At 40.0% G+C, this 23,445-nt stretch overlaps 1 protein-coding gene across 1 annotated transcript in view; it reads right to left on the reverse strand.

Moving 5' to 3' along the window:
• APBB1IP (amyloid beta precursor protein binding family B member 1 interacting protein) overlaps positions 1–23,445 on the reverse strand; it is a 103,717-nt gene that overhangs the window by 46,493 nt on the left and 33,779 nt on the right. The window contains exons 2-5 of the mRNA XM_060121170.1: positions 13,632–13,703; positions 11,302–11,389; positions 7,714–8,006; positions 5,012–5,089 (exon numbers count right to left, since the gene is read on the reverse strand). Coding sequence (XP_059977153.1) covers positions 5,012–5,089; positions 7,714–8,006; positions 11,302–11,389; positions 13,632–13,703 — 531 coding nt within the window. The remainder of the gene's footprint in view (positions 1–5,011; positions 5,090–7,713; positions 8,007–11,301; positions 11,390–13,631; positions 13,704–23,445) is intronic.

Genomic DNA, 23,445 nt, shown 5'->3' on the forward strand with positions numbered 1-23,445 from the left:
CAGGGCTCGAACCCGTGTCCCCTGCACTGGCAGGCGGATTCTTAACCACTGCGCCACCAGGGAAGTCCCTGTATGTACATCTTTTGATGTATTTAAAACAACAGGCCCAGGACATCCCTGGTGGCGCAGTGGTTAAGAATCCGCCTGCCAATGCAGGGGACAGGGGTTCAGTGGGGAACCTCTGGTCTGGGAGTTCCCACATACCGCAGAGCAACTAAGCCCACGTGCCACAACTACTGAGACTGCACTTTAGAGCCCATGAGCCACAACTACTGAGCCTGTGTGCCACAACTACTGAAGCCTGTGCACCTAGAGCCCATGCTCCGCAACAGGAGAAGCCACCGCAATGAGAAGCCCATGCACCGCAAGGAAGGGTAGCCCCGGCTCACAGCAACTAGAGAAAGCCCACACGCAGGAACGAAAATCCAATGCGGCCAAAAATAAATAAATTTATTTTAAAAAATAAAATAAAATAATGAAACAATAGGCCCAACTACTACAATGTCAAACACCCATTCATCTGACCAGAGAAATCAGACGTGGATGGTTGTGTGGAAAACAGAAATGCCTCAAATAGTGGAATGACCATGGCTTATTTTCTGTGGAAGGCATACCTGCTGCTCTCAGCTGAGGAATATTGCTATAAAGTAGTTACACGTCCTAAGAAACACTACCAGTGTTAGGATTTAGAAGACAATCTTCCTGATGAAAAAATTAGTGATGTTTGACCACATTTCATTCTTGCTTAGGAATTCTTGAGAAAATAAAACATAGCTTGGTGTTTTGCTTTTAAAGAGAAAAAAAAAACTAAATCACATAATTTCATAAATTATAAAAACTAAATTTCATAAAGTTTCATAAAGTTTCATAAAAACTAAATTTCATAAAGTTTCATAAAGTTTCATAAAAACTAAATTTCATAATTTGACGATGCAATTATGAAAGTGTTGGGGTTTTTTTGTGGCAGAAATTGCAAACTAAATTTAATCCATATGTAGTTACCAATGTCCACAATTATAAAACTTAGGGGAAAAAAAAACAAGAGAAGGCTGATGACTTTTAGCAAGAAGAAATCATATTTAGTCTTCTTCACAGCTTTCTTCACATTTACAAGCTGAAGAGTAGCTATATAACAACACATGACACCCTAAGTCACAGTTAGGCGATTAGCAAGCTGAGTACTTTTCATATCAACACCATATGATATAGAGTAAAATGACTCAAGAATGAAAAAACTTCCCCTTTCTAATCCATCATAGTAAAGATTTAATGGTTTTTATCATTTCTTCTTTTTCTTTTGCAAACTAATAAATACAAAATTATCCCAGCCCTAAATCATTTGCAATATATACATTTTTGCTTCTATGATAAAATTTACAAATGGAATTGGTCTCCTGTGTCACAGAGCTTTAAAACAAAGAAACAAAATCAATGAGTGAATCCGATTCTGTTTCCAGTTCCAACAGCTTTGCAACACAAACTGTGTACATCGTTCTTCGTGATCCAAAGTGATGTCAACACCCCACAGAATACTTGAGGGCAAAGTACTTCAGATAAACTTGATTCCATCCTTTATAAAACATGTTGTAGCTTATGTGTTAGTACATCTTAGTTACTTTATTAATGGATGAGTATGACTCAGTTTTTTTTTGATGTTCTGTGCCACACAGCCTTTTGTTTTTAGAAATAAGTCTGGAGGGTCCTAAGTCAGAAAAAATATACACCTTAGCTTCTTAATTTTCTTTCCTCTCCCACTGATCAGAACTGCTTCTGTTTCACATCTGCTTTGTTGACTAGAGGCAGGTGGTGCTTTTTGCTACAGTTACAATTCACCTCAACTAAATTATGGCCAAGTTCTGTGGAAACACTGCTTTCTCCTCCTTGTTCTCTTCATCTCCAGTTAAGCAAACTGGCCAAATATGCTAGTTGTTCTACCTTATTTTTTATATTTTTAAAAAATTCATTTATTTATTTTGTCTGCGTTGGGGCTTCGTTGCTGCACTCAGGCTTTCTCTAGTTGCAGCAAGCGGGGGCTACTCTTCGTTGCGGTGCACGGGCTCTCCTTGTGGTGGCTTCTCCTGTTGCGGAGCACGGGCTCTAGGCCCACGGGCTTCAGTAGTTGCAGCATGCGGGCTCAGTAGTTGTGGCACATGGGCTTAGTTGCTCTGTGGCATGTGGGATCTTCCCAGACCAGGGATCAAACCCATGTCCCCTGCCTTGGCAGGTGGATTCTTAACCACTGCGCCACCAGGGAAGTCCCGGGTTCTACCTTTTAATCTAAGAACCAACTTCTCTTTTCATTTATCCTCTGAGAGTATCTCCAACGTGGCCCCCATTTTATAAACCATCCACTGGTTTAACATAGTTGAAATAATTATGAATTGTATTTTTACTCATTTTCTCTTGTCTTTTTAATCTCCAAAGGGAAAGTCGGCAACCGAAGACAGCCCATCTTCCCCTGCCATCCATTTGTAACTTGGTTCAGTACATGTTTATCTACAGTGAGGTCTTGTGCTAGAGAGACGGCTATGAAACAGGTCACCCTGCTCTCATCCCTTCCCCTACAATCCACTTTCCACACAATGGCCACTACGATCTTTAAAAACCATATATTATCCCTTGTTAAAAACCCTCATATGGGGACTTCCCTGGAGGTCCAGTGGTTAGGACTCTGCGCTTCCACTGCAGGGGCCACAGGCTCAATCCCTGGACAGGAAGCTAAGATCCCGCATGCCGCATGGTGCGGCCAAATGCTTTCCCACTGCACTGACAATATGTTCCAAACTCTTCATCAGACCTGTGAGACCCTGTGACCCCACCTGCCTTTCTGCCCTCAGCTCCTCCCATTTTCCCTCCTGCTCAAGAGGTAAAGGGATCAACAGTATGGTGACGGATGGAAGCTAAATTTTGGGTGGTGAGCACACTCTAGGGTATACAGAGGCAGAAATATAAGAATGTACACATGAAACTTACATAACGTTATAAACCAATGCTACCTCAATTAAAAACAAAAAAGATTCCCTTGGGCAGTATCACTCCTTCCGGCTTTATTTTCTTCATAGCACTTCTCTCCCCAGCTAGAAGTGAACTCTACACAGGCAGGGACCTCACCTGACTGGTTCACCTCTCTGTACCCCCAGCACCTGTTCTATGAGATGAGGATGCATCGGTAAAGAAAACACAAAACTCCCTGGAGGAGCTTCCCTGGGGGTGGGGAGGGGAGGTAGGCATTAAACAGGATAAACAAGTAATCTGGACAGTACGCTGTACGGGGAGGAAGGAAAGCAGGGGGAAGGTAAGGGATGTCAGGGGTGTGTGTGTGCATGGCACTGAACAGGTGACCAGACCTAGTGAGGGACAGAGAGAACCCACTGGAATCTGGGGAAGAGCTCTCCAGGCAGGGGGACCGCAAGGCACAAAGGTCCCGAGGCAGAGGCATGCCTGGAACATCTGTGGAGCAGCAGTGAGACCAGTAAGCTAGAACGGAGGGTGAGGGAGAGGGCTGGCAACCAGATCATGCAGGGACTTGATGTCGTTGTGAGGATTTGGGCTTTACTGTGTGTGTGGGGGGGGGACATCCTTGAGCAGAGGAGGGACAAGAAAAGAGGTGGGAAGACAATCACACGAGGGGGACTGGTCTTAGAAACATGGCAGTCCATGCACAGGAGCAGGGAAGACCATGGACCACCTGCCACAAGTGCAGGCGGGTAGGGAGGCAAATGTGTTGGGAGCTTGTAGAACCTTTCTTTGGATTGCTTCTACTTCTCAGTGCAATGGGCTGAGAAAATGTGGGAGAGGAAGGAGGTATTGGAGATTTTCAGAGAGAGGACAAGGTGGAAGTAGTTTTCTAGGTTCGTGAGAGAGAGACTGGACTTGGAAGCTCAGGCAGCACTGAAGGCCCAGGCTGGATCTAACCAGGGGTTCACAGAGTGAGGGCAAGGGGGGAGAAGGCAGCCGAGGATGTATCCGTTCAATAACCGACCGTAGAATGCAATCACGCATAGAGAATGGGGAAGAAAAATGATAAAAAGGTTCATGCATGCCTGAAATGAATGGAACCAGAATGATCTGAAAAAATTCTCATAGATGAACCTTGGAAGTCTGGATCCTGGAGTAGTCAAGGAATATTTATTAAATATCGATCAACATGTACTGAAATCCTTCATTCAAGGAACCATGAGAGGTACATAAAATCTAATGCCCTGTATGAAACAGGAACATTAAATCTAATGCCCTGTATGAAAAGAATAATTCACCCAACTGTAAGCAAAAAGTTCTTAACGACTCTCAGCCACGGTATATGCTTCAGGAGCCGAAGTGAGACTGTTTATCTTTCTCTTAATCTACCTAACTAACTACTGTTAACACTTTATTATTAGGTAGATGCTTCTCCTGAGCTTAAATACATGTGTCTCTGATATAACACAATATACGTGTCTCCAGAAAAACCTATGCTCTACAGAAAAAGCACGACAAATGACAGGCTTATTGGGACAATAGGGTCGAGGCAGGTCACTCAAAACCTACGCCAACTTTGAACACACAGCTCTAGCCAAAAGAACATTTAGTATTTCAGGAGAGAACCTGGACATCCAGGGCAGACTGGGGGCTGCCTCAGGGGGTATATAAAATGCAAAAAAGCCATCGTGGAAATGAGGTGATGCCACTAGAAGCTGAAGTCTGACCCAGTTGACTCGCCAACTCGCCCCCAGAAGGGGGCGCCACCTGCCATTACCCAAGAGTGAGCAGAAGCCAGAGTGCATCCTTAGGGGAGGGAGCCCTGGGGGTAGAGACTTGGAAACCTCCATATTTACACTAACACAGGTCCCCTATTTATCAATCACAAATGAGCCAAGCGAGGTCATTAAAAGAATCATTTCTCTTTGTCCTTAAATTAAAAAAACTACAACTCATTGGAAAGCACCACTTGAAATTAAAATCTTTTTTAGGCTTAAGCATAATAAAAAGTCATTCATTTGACTGCCCCATGCAAAAGTGATTCATAATTTACCTTCTTGACCTTGGCCTCCTTCAGTTTTTCCAACGCTAGCTTAATTTTATCAGCCTTAGCTTGGGCTTCTTCTTCTTCCTGTAAAATGACAAGACATTCAACACAGTCCATTAAATAACACCAGGGAGTAAGTACCCTTGCCATCGTTAGTGTCTTAGTCACTTTATATTGACAGAAGGCTGTGTTATACAGGGCACCAAATTTCACATGATTGATTTTCAAAATTTAAGTAACTGTAACAGAAATCTTCAACCTGGAGATACAGAAGACAGTCACCCTTTATATCTTAGGAATAGTAACTTAAAAGATGAAATGATGACTCAGAGTTTCACATATTTAGTCTGCAAAAATCTCTGTTTGGCTCAAAATTGGGTCTAACCTGAGGAATCTATAGGTGAATCTCAAGGGATTTGAGCACTTCCTGAAATTATACACATTCTTTTGAATTAGTATGTGTTTTCTGGGATTCTTCGTTTTTATTAGATTCCTAAAGGGTCCTTATCTTCCCCAATCAAACTTAAACTTATAATTCACAAAAAAATACACAACAAACTACTGACAAACACATGAGCAGGCAGAAAAGAGAGGGAAATATTTTATGAGCCCAAAGCAGACATATATCTTCTTATACCAGTAGTTCTTATATATTTTTTGAGCCACAAACCCCTTTAGGAATATGTTTAAAGCAATGAAGCCCACAAAGCTTCACATATGCATTGACTTTGCACACAGTTGGGAACCACAGACTCCTTGACTTCCTCATGGACCCTATATTAAGAGCTTCTGCACTTTAGAATGGCTGTTATCGAAGACAAGAGATAAAAAGTGTTGGCGAGGGCTTCCCTTGTGGCACAGTGGTTGAGAGTCTGCCTGCCGATGCAGGGGATACGGGTTCGTGCCCCGGTCCGGGAAGATCCCACATGCCGCGGAGCGGCTGGGCCCGTGAGCCATGGCCGCTGAGCCTGCGCGTCCTGAGCCTGTGCTCTGCAACGGGAGAGGCCACAACAGTGAGAGGCCCTTGTACCGCAAAAAAAAAAAAAAAAGTGTTGGTGAGGAAGTGAAGAAATGGAAACCTTTGTGCACTGTTGGTGGGAATGTAAAATTGGTGCAGCTGCTACGGAAAACAGTATGGCAGTTCCTCAAAAACTTACAAATAGAACTACCATATGATCCAGCAATTCCACTCCTGGGTATCTACCCAAAGGAAATGAAATCAATATCTTGAAGAGATCTACACTCCCATGTCCGTGGCAGCACTATTCACAGCAGCCAAGACATGGAAGCAACCTCAGTATCTGTTGATGATGAATGGATAAAGAAGATGTGGTGTAGATATACAATGGAATATTATTTATCCATGAGAAAAGGAAATCATGCTGTTTGTGACAACATGGATGAAACTTGAGGGCATTACACTAAATGAGATAAGTCAGACAGAGAAGGACAAATAGTGTATGATCTCACTTATATGTGAGAATCTAAAAAAGCCGAACTCATAGAAACAGAGAGTTGAATGGTGGTTGCCAGAGGCTGGGGACAGAGGAAATAGGGCGATGTTGGCCAAAGGGTACAAACCTCCAGTTATAACATGAATAAGCTCTGGGGATCTAAAGTACAGTGTGGTGACTACAGTTAACAGTACTGTATTATAAACTTGTTTAGAGAGTAGATCTTATATGTTCTCACCATATGCACAACAAAAAGGTAATTATATGAGGTGATGAAGGTGTTAACTAACCTCGCTATGGTAATCATTTCTCAGTATATGTGTATCTGATCATCATGTTGTATGCCTTAAATCTGTACAATACTATATGTTAATTATATCTCAATAAAATTGGGGGAAAAAGAGCCTCTGTTCTATATGGATCACCAATTTTCAAATAATTTTTATACAATAGTCACACAATAGAGCAATGAATAGGATTTAATATTTGATTTATATTTCATATTTGTTCATTCAAAAGGCATTGTAGGGACTTTCAGGGTTACTAGGGTCGTATTTATGAATACTGATCATCACCCAGTACAACGAATGCAGAAGCCACAGGAAATAGAGCTAGGTTCTTACTGTAAAATATTTTTAAAGTGGCTTACTCTAAGAAAAATGCTTAAAGCGCTCTTCTTGCATGGATGAGAGAGATGAGTTAACGTCCCACGTAATGACAATATGAACTGCCCGGAAATCTATTAATATCAAGCACTCATCACCTACCCACCCCATAACGCCCCTCCCAACTATGACCTTACACGTGATACATAGATATCTTTGCCCTACTGAATACGGCTGCCGAATTCAGCAAAATTCCATTTAGTTCAATTCTGAAATATGTAAGGAATGCCTTCTATTCTTTATGTACTGGACTAGGACCAGGGACACAGAAATGTATACATCACTTCCACAGTTCATACCAAGTTAATAAAACATGACCCCAAAAGGTTGAGTATTATCAGGGAAAGTTGCATACAAATACAGATTTTAGCCAAACTATAACGATTCCTGAATATGGCCCTAATATGTCCTTTATACACACCAATGTGTCCTTTCATGGAGACTCTGGCTTTGCAATGAACACATCTGGGATTCTTGTTTCTTAGAGTCTCAGAGCTCTGGGCGTACAAACTTAAACGTAAACGCCACTCTGAAGAAGGTCAGAGATCTTGGGTAGCAGAGGTCAAGAGTCCTGACCCCACGGACTTACCTGAGAGAGAGGTTCAGGAGCGGGTGGTGGCAAAGGAAGGTCTAACATGGGATCAGCTGGTGGAGGAGGTAAGTCATCCTCATATTGGTTAATACTCGGTGCAGCAACATTTGCTGTGTAACCAAGAGAGGCTGCACCACTGAAACTTGGTATATCCAGAGATGCTGAATGAGGTCGGCTCTGAGAGGACTCTTTCTGGGCCTGGATTGTCCTCTGCTCAGCTTCTCTTATGTCTGCTACCAGATCCGCCATGAGAGCATCTAAATCTTGGTCTTCCAGTGCATTTAAGGACTCTGATAGGGAAAATCACGTTAATGGTCAAGACAACAATTTGCACCTAGAAAAACTTAACGAAGGTCATTTTAAAGAGTACATTTGAGTACTGGTTGCAAGGGGCTGGGGTGGGGGAAATAGGAAGAGGTTGGTAAAAGGGTATGAACTTTCAGTTATAAGGCGAGTAACGTCTGAGGATCTAAGTATAACATGATGACTACAGTTGATAACACTGTATGGTATAATTGAAATTTGCTGCAAGAGTAGAACTTAAATGTTCTCACTAAAAAAAAAAAGAATAGGTGAGGTGATGGATGTGTTAACTAACTTGATGGGGGAAATCCTTTCACAATGTATATGCACACCAAATCATCACACTGTACACTTTAGATATCTTACAATTTTGTCAATTAAACCTCAATTGACACTTCCCTGGTGGTGAAGTGGTTAAGAATCCACCTGCCAATGCAGGGGACACGGGTTTGATCCCTGGTCCGGGAAGATCCCACGTGCCACAAAGCGACTAAGCCCATGCGCCACAACTACTGAAGCCCGCGCACCTAGAGCCCGTGCTCCGCAACAAGCCCCTGCTCACCACAACTAAAGAAAGCCCGTGCACAGCAATGAAGACCCAACACAGCCAAAAAAATGAATTAATTAACTTTAAAAAACCTTTAAAAAAAAGCTAAAAGAAATCACTTCCCTCCAAAAAAAAAGAGAGAGAAAGAAAGAAGAGAAAAGAAAAAAAATGGGGGAATGTCTTCCCTACATTGGGACCTCACAGGCCAGCTACAAAGTCAACTCCAAGCACCTGATGATATGCCTAAGTAGAGAATTCTTGTACATTCTCGTGCAAGATCTTAGAGTTTTAGAAAGTAGGGGAGGGGAGAGGCTGGAAAATTCTCCCCAGGTCTTTGGAGGGCAGACAGAGCACCACTGATAAATATACTTGGAAGAAAGTAGGTCTCCACCAACTGGGATTTATTTAATACGCCTTGAGACTTGGGGTGAGGGCAGAGTTTCTGTGGGCACACCATCCAACTATAGGAACTCTCACGTCACAGAAAGAGCAGTTAATGATAAATATTTAATAGCAGGAAATAAAGCACCAAGGGGGTTAAGGAATGAAAAAAAATTTTTTTAATTGGGATTAAGTGGTAAAGACTTCATAAAACAGTGAGCTGGGAGTTAACTCTTAAAGGAAAGGGCATACCCGAATTTTCAGAGTGAGGGTGAGGGAGGACGATTTTCACTGGAATTTCTTCCACGTGAGAGATTACTGTGGAGATAAGACCTGGGATCCTGAAAGCTGATTAGAGCACGTGGCATACAGGGAGCCGTGGCCGTGAGTCGTGTTGCTACAGCACTTTGTCCATCAGGCAGTCACCGGATGGTGAGTGTGATGAACAAAGTATGGGCAAGGTGGAAGTGATCATGAGGGGGAGAATTCTAGCTGCTGTGTGCAGCGTGAACTGGATTGAGGAAATGCGGGCAGGGGAAATGAAGCCCTCTCAGAAACAAATGAGCAGAAAGCATGGTGAAATCATTTACTGCCAAACATCATCAGCATAAACACCATGTAGCATATTACATTAATGCCAATAGTTCTATGTACAGCACTTGGACTGAAGTTTGGATCTCTTAACCAGGTAAAAAGCATTTTCCTTCTAAGCCACCGCTGTTTTGCATATAGCTTTTCATAAAATTAAGTGAAATTTAAAAAATCTCAGATAAAATATGTGTAGACCTAATGAAGCATATTCCTAATTTTCTAGTGTCATCAATTACATTGTGACTGTAGACACACAGCAAATGATTTTAATCCTTTATAAAAATTTTAGGGACAAAATTCCCACAGTAACACATATAGTAACAATTTCCAAAGCAAATTATAATCCTCAACATATTGGTATGGGATTGAGTGATAAAGAATTGGGGATTCTGTTCAGAAGTTTATTGTTAACTCTCCAAATAACTTTGGGTGAAGTATTTTTTGACTCATTTTAAGCAATGTTTTAAGGGAAGACAGTAGAAAAAAAAATCTATTCCTATTGTAATTCCCAACAAATTTAATTTTCAGTACATATCAGTACTTTTTTAATGGTCTTGTCTCCTTAATGACACGAGTTTCTTGTTAGTGTCTTTTAACATGACTATGTTTATGTATTGCTGGGTTTCTTGGATTCTGACATTTTCAGTAATTTTTTGATACTAGGTAATAAGTGCTTCGAAAGCATTAGTTGAGCTTACTACAAGTAAATTACTGATTAAATTTTAATGGAACTGATTATTCAGCTGTTATGAGTGTGTCAGGCAAATCTGCACTGTTCATATATGCAAGTATATGTTCTCTATTAACGTCATAATTTGACAAAAGTGTGTTGGTTTTCTGAAACTTCATGAATGTTACCATCATTCCATGTTGCAGTGGAAACGACTGACAGAAATAATAAGTTTATACGGAAGATAGAAAAGAGGGTGGGAAAAAGAGGAAATCAGAAGAGATGTACTATAATTTATCAAGATACAGTTATTCGAACCTTAAGGTTTAATCTAAAACTTACTGAAAATGACAGAAACAAAGGAACCCAGTGAGTGATGGAAATAAAACTTGGAACTCTGGATTTCTGTAACTAGGCTTCTCTATTATTTTGTTCTTTATTCTTTTGGTTGGCACTGCAAGTCTTTGGAAAATCTTTTCCAAGAGTTGCAGTGAATTCTCATTAATTTGGAAGCAATCACTTCAAAATTCATTGTAATTTGAGTAGCACATGGGCTAAAGATTGTCAATGCACTAAGTAGGAAGAGAGATTTTTGTTAATAAAATATGACAAACTTCAGGGGACTAAAATGTCAAGTAGACCAAATATACTATATTATATATTAAATATATATTAATTAAAATATATTTTGAAGCATCTATTCATATATTCTCAATCATTATGAAATGGGCAGTTCATTAATATCCTCGAAGGGACATTTCCTTATTAATATTTTCTTATACTACTGTACCTTATTCCTGTAATGGCTTAGGAGTAAGAAGAAACTCTGTTTTTTTAAAAAAAAAAATTAGAAAGCTTTGAGACTTTCAGCAAATACAGGATAGTGTTCCTTTTCATTACAGGCAAAAATATCTTCTTGGCCTCTCAATTCAATCCAAACGGCAGCACTCAATCTGAATGAAATCCAGGACTTTAAAAATTATACTTGTCATGATGTCCAAGTTCCTTAAATTTTGTTTTCAGATTACAGTTGTGTACAGATTTTAGTCATTGTTATCATTTCAAATTACTTAAGAAAAGAAAGGATACTCACCATTTAAATCCTTAAACCCCACACTGTAGTTAAATTCAGCTCTGGGCTGTTTAGGTTCTGGAGGAGGGACAGTGTCGACTCCTAAACTCTGTGAAAACGGATCCCAACCCCCAAAGTTATTCATGATACTAATATTTTTGCAGTGCAATTTAATCATTAAGTAAAGAATCATTTGCTGCTTATACATATTCTCTTTAAATATGTTCTCTAAAAACTGTATTCTTACTTGAACATGCTTTAGGTGATTTTTTTTCCTACAGAAAATGACAAGTTAAATTATGACAAGTTAAAAATGACAAGTTAAAAATTATTCTAGAAGGTACATCTTGAAACAAAACAGGTCAAATGATGAGAATGAGGTTGTTCATTTTTAGAGACAACAAAAAATTTCCGGGAATGAAGCATTGTGACACATACACTACATAAGGATTTAAGTTATGACATCAAAGAAAGGAATTGTTTAGTCACTTGAAGATAAGAGCTGTTTCAGGATGCAATCTGTCATTACACAGTAAAATGTTAATGCTGTTACTCTTATTTAATAAAACGTGTTAAAAAGAAATTAAGCCACAGTAAGTTACTAATTTTGTAAATAACATTATTTTCTAATTGATAAAGTGACTGCTTATATGATTTAAAAGCTAATATTTAAAAATATTTTTACATCCATAGTTTGAGAAGTGATTTCACCTGTTCTTAAACGTGAATTTTTTCATGACAATGAGTACACTCTTTGATATTAATTTGATTTGGTAAGTAATATCCTTGTTCATGTCTTAAATTTCTGAAGGAAACCAATCATTATAGGTTTGAGAATAAATTAATGAGATATCATCAGTTATACGTAGGGAAAAAAAGGCAATTAATCAAGAAGAAGTTAAAAAAAAAATGAACCCAATCAAGTTAGAATCAAGGATAAAATGTAGGGAAAAGTGACTGCAACTCCAGAATTCATTCTAAAAACCGGAATGAACTTGCAAAAATTGCCAAGAAAGGGGGAGGTTGATGGAGAAACTATGGGGCAAATACCAGAAAAAAAAATTTAGGGGAAGAAAGTACAAAAAAATTCATTAACTAGTTGGTTTTTAAATGCTATAACTGGGAAGTATAACATCACAATTAGGGTTGCCAACTCATTTTTTTCTCAGGAATATAATTTACCAGGCTACTTACAGAAATAAGAAGTAGTTCTCTAACAAAACATGAATGCATGAATGTGTAACGTAACAGGCTTTGAGTAAAATACAGAGAGAGGGAAAGGAGAGAGAGGAAACCGGTTTTAGGAAGGAACTCCTTCAATCACAGCTTTAGCCTGTGATTGAAGCAAAGCAAACCCTGTGACCCCACTCACCTGAGCGCAATAAAGAAAGATCAAAACCCAGAAAGGCCTTCAGTGAAAGCAGGTCCAAGACACTCTGAGGGGCCCTCTTCTTACTCTTGAATTAGAGTAACAACACTCAACTATGAAAATCCCAGACTCTGACCAATCAGAATAATCATTCCTCTATGGAGCAGAAGTGAGTGAATGGACAAAGAGACCACAGATGTTCATTAAACCCTCCCCCTTCGTGGGAGGAAAAAGGTCCTCTGATTTATAGCAATGTGGCTTCCATCCTAACACTCCCTGGTTATTAGTCAGCACCCTTTTCTCTAAGCCTGTCGTCTCACATTTTGTCTCTTCTTTCATAGAATCTAAACCTTCTTGAATTTTATACGGAATATAAAGTAGATGCTAACTAACATTGATTTATTTTTCCTAAAATAAATACTTTAAAAAAACGTAGATTATTCTTCATTTACTTTGTAGAAAACTTTAAGATCCCTATCATATTGAGGAACACTGGATGATTCTTATTTTAGTGCTTTATGCAGAAAGCGATGAGCTGACTAGTCTTTATATAAAGGTAACTGCAGGGGAAATTGTTTAGTGGTAGTGGTTGTAGAAGGTTTGCTTGGGGAAAATTCCTCCACTGGCTAAATATTTGAACACGATGAGCATGAAAATTGCCATAATAGAATGTATGTGTGACCCAGGCATTCAATTAACTGAACTCAGAAGGGTATAAACAGGAAAAAAGGTTTATTTTCTCCCCTACCACTGTTACATCAGGAATATATAATATTGTCAATTTCCAGTCTTTTTAAAAAGATAGCTCTTGTCATATTAAAATCAAATTCTGTAACCCCATTTTTTTCTTTTAATGTTTTTTACTTTGAAAAATGTCAAACAAGAAGGTGAAAAAATAGTACAATGGACAACTATATACCCTTCGCCTACATCCATTTAACCCCATTTTTTTCTCATTTGAAAGTTAAGGAAGGGAATTTACCTGGGTCAGGAGATCCATCTCTCCCAGCAAATTGCTGAACATTTGGTCTATATCTTCGTTTGACTCACCCATCTGAAAAAGGAAGAAATCCAGTTATAAACAATCTAATAAAAGTCTGGGGCTTCCCTGGTGGCGCAGTGGTTGAGAGTCTGCCTGCCGATGCAGGGGACACGGGTTCATGCCCCGGTCCGGGAAGATACCACATGCCGTGGAGCGGCTGGGCCCGGGAGCCATGGCCACTGAGCCTGCGCGCCCAGAGGCTGTGCTCCGCAACGGGAGAGGCCGCAACAATGAGAGGCCCGCGTACCGCAAAAAAACAAAAACAAAAACAAAGTCTGATCCCCGGATAACTGTCCCATCTCTCTCTTTCCCCCAAAAGCCCCACAGACAGGCAAGTAAGTCAAGAAGAGAAGGTTGTAGAGAGGGAGGTGCATTTCACCCTGAAATTCCATGTCTGACCTCTCTGCAATTTGCTTGGTCCAAGATTGAACGGAACCCTAGTAACTGTCTCAGACCAACAATTGGACTCTTTTTCCAGATGGAACTAGTCTCTTTGGGGCCAAGTGGACAACATTCAGGAATTCACATCACCATAGGACACCCTGATTGGAAAAGGAGAAAGCCTCAGGCCACAGGTGATGGCATCAGAGTCATGTAGAACTTCATTTCCATTTAAAAACCTACCCCAAAATGATACGTCAGCGGTAAGATTATTTACCAAACGATTCCTTGCTTTACAAAGTTGTCTCTGAAACAGCAGCTTCTGGCATATTTATTTGGAAATTTTAGGGTGACAAACACTTAGAACTGAAATGGCCACACAATCAAGTGATGAGAGATGGAAATAAAGCAAGTTTTACATTATAATCTTTCCCTACTTAAGCTGAGTGAAAGAACTGTCCAAGAGAGGAAAAGTGTTTCCATAAAGTCGGGTGGGGACACCCTGGGAGGTGTAACTAGTCGCTCTCCTCCTGACATCACTGGCAAAGCTGGATTAGGACATTAGGAGACATGATTATGAGGCTTAATGAGTAATGTGTTGTTTAGCAAAGGGACTCAACTGCTTCATCTGTAAGACGAGGAGTTTGCCGCAGATAATTTCTTGGGGTCCCAAATGCTCTAAAACACTAGAAGATGAGTACCAATTACAGCTCAAGCTAAGAAGTCTGGTGAGTGCAGCATGTATTATTTAAGCCAAACAATAGTTATATGTATGTATGTGTGTGTGTTTTAATTATTTTATATGGAAACTTTAAAATACATACAAAAGTAAAGAGAATAATATAATGATTTTTATGTACCCAGTGTCCAGCTTTAACAATGATCAACTCATGACTAATCTTTTTTATGTAGATACATATGTAGCACTAAAAGATTGTTGTTGTTGTTTTTTTACCATAACCATAACACTATCATCTCTGCACACACACGTGTGTGTTTGCATTTAAAATAAATTATTTGGGACTTCCTTCGTGACACAGTGGTTAAGAATCCACCTGCCAATGCAGGGGACATGGGTTTGATCCCTGGTCCGAGAAGATCCCACATGCTGCAGAGCAACTAAGCGCGTGCGCCACAACTACTGAAGCCCACGAGCCTAGAGCCCATGCTCCACAACGAGAGAAGCCACCACAATGAGAAGCCCGCACACCACAATGAGAAGCCCGCACACCACAGTGAGGAGCAGCCTCTGCTCGCTGCAACTAGAGAAAGCCCACGTGCAGCAACGAAGACCCAACACAGCCAAAATAAATAAATAAATAAATAAATAATTTGAATTGCCAAGATTTGGAAGCCACCTATGTGTCCATCAACAGATGAATGGATAAAGAAGATGTGGTACATATATACAATGGAATACTACTCAGTCATAAAAAAGAATGCAATTTTGACCTTTGCAGCAACATGGATGGACTTGGAGGGCATTATGTTAACTGAAATAAGTCTGATGGAGAAAGACAAATAGTGTATGATATCACTTCTATGTGTAATCTGAAAAATACAAGAAACTAGTGAATAAAACAAAAAAGCAGACTCACAGATATAGAGAACAAACTAGTGGTTACCAGTGGGGAGAGGGAAGCGGGGAGGGGCAATATAGGGGTAGGGGATTAAGAAATACAAACCATTAGGTATAAAATAAGCTACAAGGATAAATTGTACAACACAGGGAATATAGCTAATATTTTATAATAACTACAAATGGAGTATAACCTTTAAAAATTGTCAATCACTATATTGTACACCTGTAACTTACATAATATTGTACAGCAAACATACTTCAATAAAAAAATTATTTGGCTAAAATAGGCAAAGTCAGATCTATCTTTCCTTGAATAAATCATCTTGAAAACTTACAGTTCTCCCTTTACCATAACTTCAAACTAATACTCGAACAATAATACTTTTTCATATTTAATAGCTTTAGCTAATCAGGGGTTCTCTCTTTATAAAATGTGTATATAAAAGACCTTTCTCATACTGACTCTGCTTACTTAAAACTGACCTGAATATTTTTTTAAAAACCCAATTCTTGAAAGTACAGAGATGTGGTGATGATAATGATGACGATGATGAACACATTTATCTAGCACTTAACCATGTTCCAAGAACTGATCTACAAGCTGGGTTGATATTAACAGTAAACACCCAGAATGGCACTGACACTGGGAAATCAGAAGGAATGAGGGCTGTAAAAACCATCTAGAGTGAATTAGTGCATATCCTCCAAATATCCACCCTGCAAAGCTAGTGTTCAATCTTCCCATATTATCTTCAATAGTTATCTTCACTTTACATCACTTAGGAAATCTTCTGGCTTAATTTTCCCATCATAGGTTTTCCCCTCTCCCAATTTTAAGAAGGAACAACTCTTTTTTCCATGTACAACTTTACCACCTTCGCTGAAGATGAGATGAGGATTTAGAGTATTTTCCATCTGAATTTCCTGCTCCCCACAATAACTCTTTCTTTGCTCTCCTTCTAGGCTCTCTCTCCAGTGAAACATAAAAGCCTCTCTGCGCTATATAGTTCCTGAGTACATTCAATAGTCATTTCAAGTTTTCAGTTGTGCATGTTTAATATTGGAGGGAGAATATTTGAATTGCTATGATTGTTAATTTTCCAGAACCTCCTATCTGGCTTCCACTGGAGGAGGTATCTTGCAGGAGCATGGGGAAGCTACAAAACTGGGTTGACCAGGAAGGGCCAGAAAGGGGACTTCATTCAAACAAAAGAAGTCTATGATACGATGGGACAAGCCCACTTCTAAGTAGCAGACACACCTGAAAGAATCAGGTGAACATACACATGGGACAGGGAGGCACGTGTTTGAGTCTGATGAAGCTATTCAGTGAGTGCTCAGGGTCAAACCACACAAGGTAGGCAGATGAGCCCTCAGGTACAGAAGTGACAGGTAAGGCAGACACTGCAAGTGTGGGTCTATGTGTGTAGGTCTAAGAGGTAGGAAGGATTCAAACAGCATCAGTGAAGAAAGGATGGAAGAAGTTCATTCCATTCTATGGATTGTTGGGTTTAGTGTTTATCATAATCAGAGAAGGAAAAAGAGATGCAGGTGGGCCCTGCCTCTGGTTGGGGAGGGAAGTCAATGCTAGGATCCACTCACATATGGTTTTAATTCCCTCCCAGTTGCTTATAAAGTATCTGAATCATACTCTCCCTTCTTCAAATTACCTACAAAATAGAGGAAAGAAAATATTTAAGTCAACAAAGTACTCATGGTTTCAAAAAGTGTCCCTTCGGGCTTCCCTGGTGGCGCAGTGGTTGAGAGTCCGCCTGCCGATGCATGGGGACACGGGTTTGTGCCCCGGTCTGGGAAGATGCCACATGCCGCGGAGCGGCTGGGCCCGTGAGCCATGGCCGCTGAGCCTGCGCGTCTGGAGCCTGTGCTCTGCAACGGGAGAGGCCACAACAGTGAGAGGCCCGCGTACCGCAAAAAAAAAAAAAAAAAAGTGTCCCTTCAAATAATTAATCTGGTTTCAAAATCTTATAATGGATGATTCACTCATTACTTTAATAAGAGGAAATTAGCAGAAAAAAACTATAAAATTCCAGAATTGCCCATGTGAAGTTATTTTCTTTAGAACATTATGCAGTACAATAATGTGACAAAATAAAGGAATCCTTCAGATGAATTATTACTAACAGGGAAAAATTAAGAGTAAGTACTAATGTTAACATATTTCAAAGTTTTTCATGAGAGAAAAGTAATCCTTTCAGAGTGGAAAAAAATAGATTTATTTGCTGACCTCAAAACTGCCAGTCAGTGTTAAAATAAAAGGAACCAAAGATGATGCCAGTAATAAGAATCTTATCCTTGATGCTTTCTCTGAAACCATTACATTTGGAAAAGCACTAAATGATGAAGAATTGGGCTTCCCTGGTGGCGCAGTGGTTGAGAGTCCGCCTGCCGATGCAGGGGACGCGGGTTCGTGCCCCGGTCCGGGAGGATCCCACATGCCGCGGAGCGGCTGGGCCCGTGAGCCGTGGCCGCTGAGCCTGCGCGTCCGGAGCCTGTGCTCCGCAACGGGAGAGGCCACAACAGTGAGAGGCCCATGTACCGCAAAAAAAAAAAAAAAAAAAAAAAAAAAAAAAAAGATGAAGAATGAAGTCTTGAAAGGAAATGTGGCATTGATGGGTCAGAAATATCCACTCAGCCCAAAGACCTTAGCTTCTCAGCCTGTATACACCACTGATACAGAATGGGGTGAGGCGTATAAACATCACTATATGTAAAACAGATAATCAACGAGGACCTACTGTATAGCACAGGAAACTCTACTCAGTACTCTGTAGTAACCTAAATGGGAAAAGAAATGGAGATATGTATAACTGAATCACTTTGCTGTACACCTGAAACTAACACAATATTGTAAACCAACTATACTCCAGTATAAAATAAAAATTAAATTAAAAAAAAAAACAGAACAGGTTGAGGACTTGCCAGAGTGAATCATACACCCAACACGGAAATAACTTGAAACAGCAGCATCTTCTTGTGACCTCTGCTGACCCTCCCTGCGTTCATCTGGTAAAAATCTTTCCCCCTGCCCTTTCATTCCTTTTCCCCAGAGTGTGTTGCTATTGAATTATTTAAAGGAGTCAATATCAAAATTATTCTGTAAATCCTGTCATAAGTAAATATGTTACTGAATGGATCACAGTTTAAAAGAGTTGTAACCTTGGTGAAAATAATAAAACATTTAGTTAAGGGCTATTAACATAAATGTGTACATTCAAATCATCTTACATATTTATATTCCCCAAGAAAACCTTATGGACAGAATAAGAGTCCCGCGGATATATATAGTACCTATACACATGCACAAGAAAATAGGGCTGTGTCTATTTGTATGTTCGGTATTTCCTGAAGGTCAAAATCAGGATTAAAAAGAGAGAAACCGAGCAAGAAAACACCCAGCCCTGAGTGCTCAAAGTGTTGTATGGGTTAACAGCCCCAAGAGCAGGGGTGGAGGAGCCTTAGTGAAGCAACGGATTGCAAAACAGCAACGTGCACATCGCAACTGGGTGGAATTAACATCTTTTTGTAAGTATGTCATTTCTGAATTCCTTCTGTGTCTTGGGAAGAACAACAAACCGTAGATTTAAAAAATTTGGAGGGACTTCCCTGGTGGTCCAGTGGTAAAGAATCTGCCTTCCAGTGCAGGGGATGTGGGTTCAATCCCTGGTTGGGGAACGAAGATCCCACCTGCCACAGGGCAACTAAAGCTCGCTCGCCACAACTACTGAGCCTGCATGCTGCAAACTACAGAGCCCACGCACTCTGGACCCGGGGTGCCACAACTAGAGAGAGAAAACCTGCATGCCACAACTAGAGAGAAGCCCGCGCTGCAAAGAAAGGTCCGCACGCCTCAACGAAGACCCCACAGGCCGCCACTAAGACCTGATGCAGCCAAAAAAAATGAAAGAAAATAAATAAAAATTTAAAAATTTTTTTAAAATAAATAATTTGGAATAGTTCTTTATCAGACAGATTTCACTGGGTTTTTTTGGAGGGTGTGGAGAGTGGATAGAAGAGGGGTGGGTGGCTGAGGCTGCACATCCAGGCTGAAATTCTGCCTCAGATTCCTTGAATGACGGGGCAATTTTCCTGAATTCTCAGTCTTTCCACAAGGCTCAAGCTTCTAAGCCTCAGCTTTTATCTTCAGATAGTTTTTCTTCTCCACATATGTAAATTTCATATATAAACTTTAAATACACATATTTTAAAAATCTGTCCATAAGAGAAAACACTGTGACTATGCCAGGTGATGGATATGTCAATTCAACTTGTTGTGGTGATTGTTTCACAATATATACATATATCACAACATTATGTTGTATGCCTTAAACTTAATATGTCAGTTATATCCCCAGAGAGCAGGAAAAAGGTCTACTCTAAGTACTCTGATATACATATGCTTAACAGGACACCTGTTTCTATCTATGGCCAAGTTAACCTCAACTATTTAACTCAGTTTGGATGCAGGTTTCATTGCCATTTGCACGAGCAATTCCAGCCATGACTTTGGACCTGAGCCAGGGCAGACCTCATTTTATCTGAGTGGCTCGCCTAAAACAGCCCGTTCAATAGTCCACAGTCGTTCCCATCATTCTCCCCGCTCTGGTGCATTCTCCTTCTACATGCCCTAACTTGGCTCTTGGTCATTATTCATTTATTAGTCTAATTTACAAACCCTGGCATAGTCCCTGACTCTTCCCATTCTTCCACCCAATCAGTCAAAAAAAATCCTGCTGGTTTCCCCTGCAGAGAGCTTCCTTTCCTCCATCCTTACTGTTGAGACCCTCATCAGCTCATCCAGCCTGCAGGCTCCTGGATCCCCCATCAAGCCCCATCACCATCACTTCGAATTTGAAATAGAAATTTGAATGCGCCAGTCTCCTGTTTGAAAATCCTCCGTGACAGATCACGATGAAGTGGGGAGAGTTCAAGTCTCAGTATGTCTTTCTAAGTCCTTCGTAATTTGCCCCAACCTACTTTTCAGGATTCAACTCTTACCCATCAGGGCCCTTGACATTGTCCGAACAGGCTTTTAAACACTCTCTTTGTCTTGCTATATGCTATTCCCTTTCAGTAACATCCTCCTCAGTGCACTTATCCTTCATAAAACCCTACTGATCATTTGGAATCCAGCTTGCATGGATGTCTTCATACCTGGTAGAGAGATGTGCTGTCCATTGTACTTGGTAACCCTATCAGTAAATCCAGTCCCCCAGAAACAACAACCTTGATAAGGCATTTAACCTCCCTGGGTTTGTTTCCTCATCTGCAAAATGAAGAGATTAATATGTAATTCATAGGATTGTTGGGACATTTAAATAAAATAGCATACAGTACTTAGTGTAAGCACTCAATAATGGCATCTATCATACTGGATCACGCTTTTTTGTTACTGTGTTAGAACTTCCTTCCCAACTGGGAGCTCTTATTAAGGAAGGATTAGCTCTTGCTCATCTTTAGGTTTAAAAGTGCTTTGTTGAAAACACAGAGAGCGTAGGTAACCTCCCAGACTAGTGGGAAGAAGTCATTAGTCACTGTCATTCCACCTCCTGTGCCCTAGACGTGGAGTCTGTTGCGCTGCACGCAAAGACGTGACATTCCGGGGCTGGACAGTCCTTGGAGGTCACCAAATCCCACGTTTCCTTTAACTACCAGGGCAAATAAACAGAGAGTCTGTTTCCAAGCTGTAATCACAGCTACAGGTCTCTGGAACATCACTCACTATAGCAATATTTCACTTTTTTTTAGTGCTTTCCAAGTGAGTAAATACTGGTATTTATACAGATAAATTTTGTTGGCAAACACAGAAGTTCACTGGAATTCACATCTATTTAGGCCTGAATCAGTTTTTGTTGCTTTGAGAAAAATCTAATAGTCACCATGCAACTCAAGTGACGTTATCCATGGCTTTCCTTCTTATCTAATTCAACCTGAAGTCACTTAACATTTCAAGGAGTAGGTTAATTTGCCATTATTTAATAAATAAAAAACAAATTATATCTTCTATTTTAAGTATTCCTTTATTCACATCATATATCTAATTCATTTTAGCCCCATAAACAGAGATTCATACCTCACTTTAGAACAGAAATGGAATAGCTTAATTACACAGTAATAAATCAGGTTACCTATATCACTTTAACACATAATCTATATTATATGTGCTTTGCTATTTATACAGAATTAGCTGTATGCCTCAGGCTTGCACTGGGCTTCAAAACTGAGATAAATTATATGTGCCTGTTTGCATTTGCCAATGTCACATTTTGGTTTTTTACGTGTTTATGTGTAAATCTGCGAATCTGTGAGAACAAAAATGAATACACATATGAACACATTCAAATATTCTTCTCATGACACATATGTTATACTTTCTTGTTTGGAACTGAATTTTGAGCATAATAGTATTAAAATAAGGGGTCATACAAGCTTTGTCTGTATAGCTGGACTTTGCTATGTTCTTTGCTATCCTCTCCCTGACCTCTCTTCTATTCCAGTAGTTTCCTTTAACCTCTCGCCTATTTAATTTGGTACATCACTGCAATACCTTAAGAGATGACTCTTAGGAAAGAAAAAAGGGGGGGTTATTTGACACATTTAAAAAGAAAAGATATATTCATAAAAACCCAATTTTGTATATTAAATAAAAGGTAATAAACATAAGAATTTTTCATAAACTAGAAAACAAAACGACTACTGTTCATACAGGTTTTTAAAAAGTGGTTCTGGGACTTCCCTGGTGGTCCAGTGGCTAAGACTCCGCGTTCCCAATGCAGGGGGCCCAGGTTCGATTCCTGGTCAGGGAACTAGATCCCACATACCTCAACTAAAAGATCCCGCATGCCACAACAAAGATCCCGTGTGCCGCAACTAAGACCCAGCACGGCCAAATAAATAAATTAATTAATTAAAAAGTGGTCCTAATAACTTCTGCATAAAAATAAAAAGGTTAAGATTTTTCCTTTTTGATGATCAATGCTTGGCTTTACTAAAAGATGTATTCAGTGGCAGCCAGCATAAATACAATGAAGAACCTGTGTTATTTACATTTTTATAAGGCGCTTATTTGTCAAAAGCCTGCTTTCCTATCGCACCAGATTAAGAGATTATGAATTTGTGGATGGTCTAATTTGATGGTTGTAAAGCTCTTCTTTTCAGCCGTGCTTTTAGTCATGCATCATCTTTACTTGCATTGAGGTCCTGGTACCAAGAACAGAATGAAAATTTAGAGCAATAAGAATTAAAAGAAAAGACAGAATAGTTGTTAGTAAAAAAATTTTAATGCAACAACAAAGGATGTGTAAAATTGACTTTTTGAGCATTAAAATGAGTTGGTCAATTAAGTTCAGACAGGTTAGAACTGGTCTTCAAAATTCCACCAGAACAGCCATCTATATACCCAGAAGAAAGTCCCTTGCTCTGTTGCTCCTGTGCGTGGCTGTCGGTTGAGAGAGAGGAATCTACTCAGTCTCTCTACCTGCCTGATGCTAATAAAAACAATATCTAATAACTATTAGGTGTTCTCACTCTGTGCCAGGCACTGTTCTTGAGCTTTACATGTACTGACTGATTAAATCTATCCCCACAATCAACCTAGATAGGCCACTTATTTTCCCCATTTAACAGATGAGGAAACAAAGGCACCCAGAGGTTAACTAACTTGCCTGAGGTTACACAATTTAAGTCAGTCAACAAATACTTACTGGGACTTCCCTGGTGGCACAGTGGTTAAGAATCTGCCTGCCAATGCAGGGGACACGGGTTTCATCCCTG

The sequence above is a fragment of the Lagenorhynchus albirostris genome, chromosome 1 (genome assembly GCF_949774975.1).
Source record: "Lagenorhynchus albirostris chromosome 1, mLagAlb1.1, whole genome shotgun sequence".
Lineage (NCBI taxonomy): Eukaryota > Metazoa > Chordata > Mammalia > Artiodactyla > Delphinidae > Lagenorhynchus > Lagenorhynchus albirostris.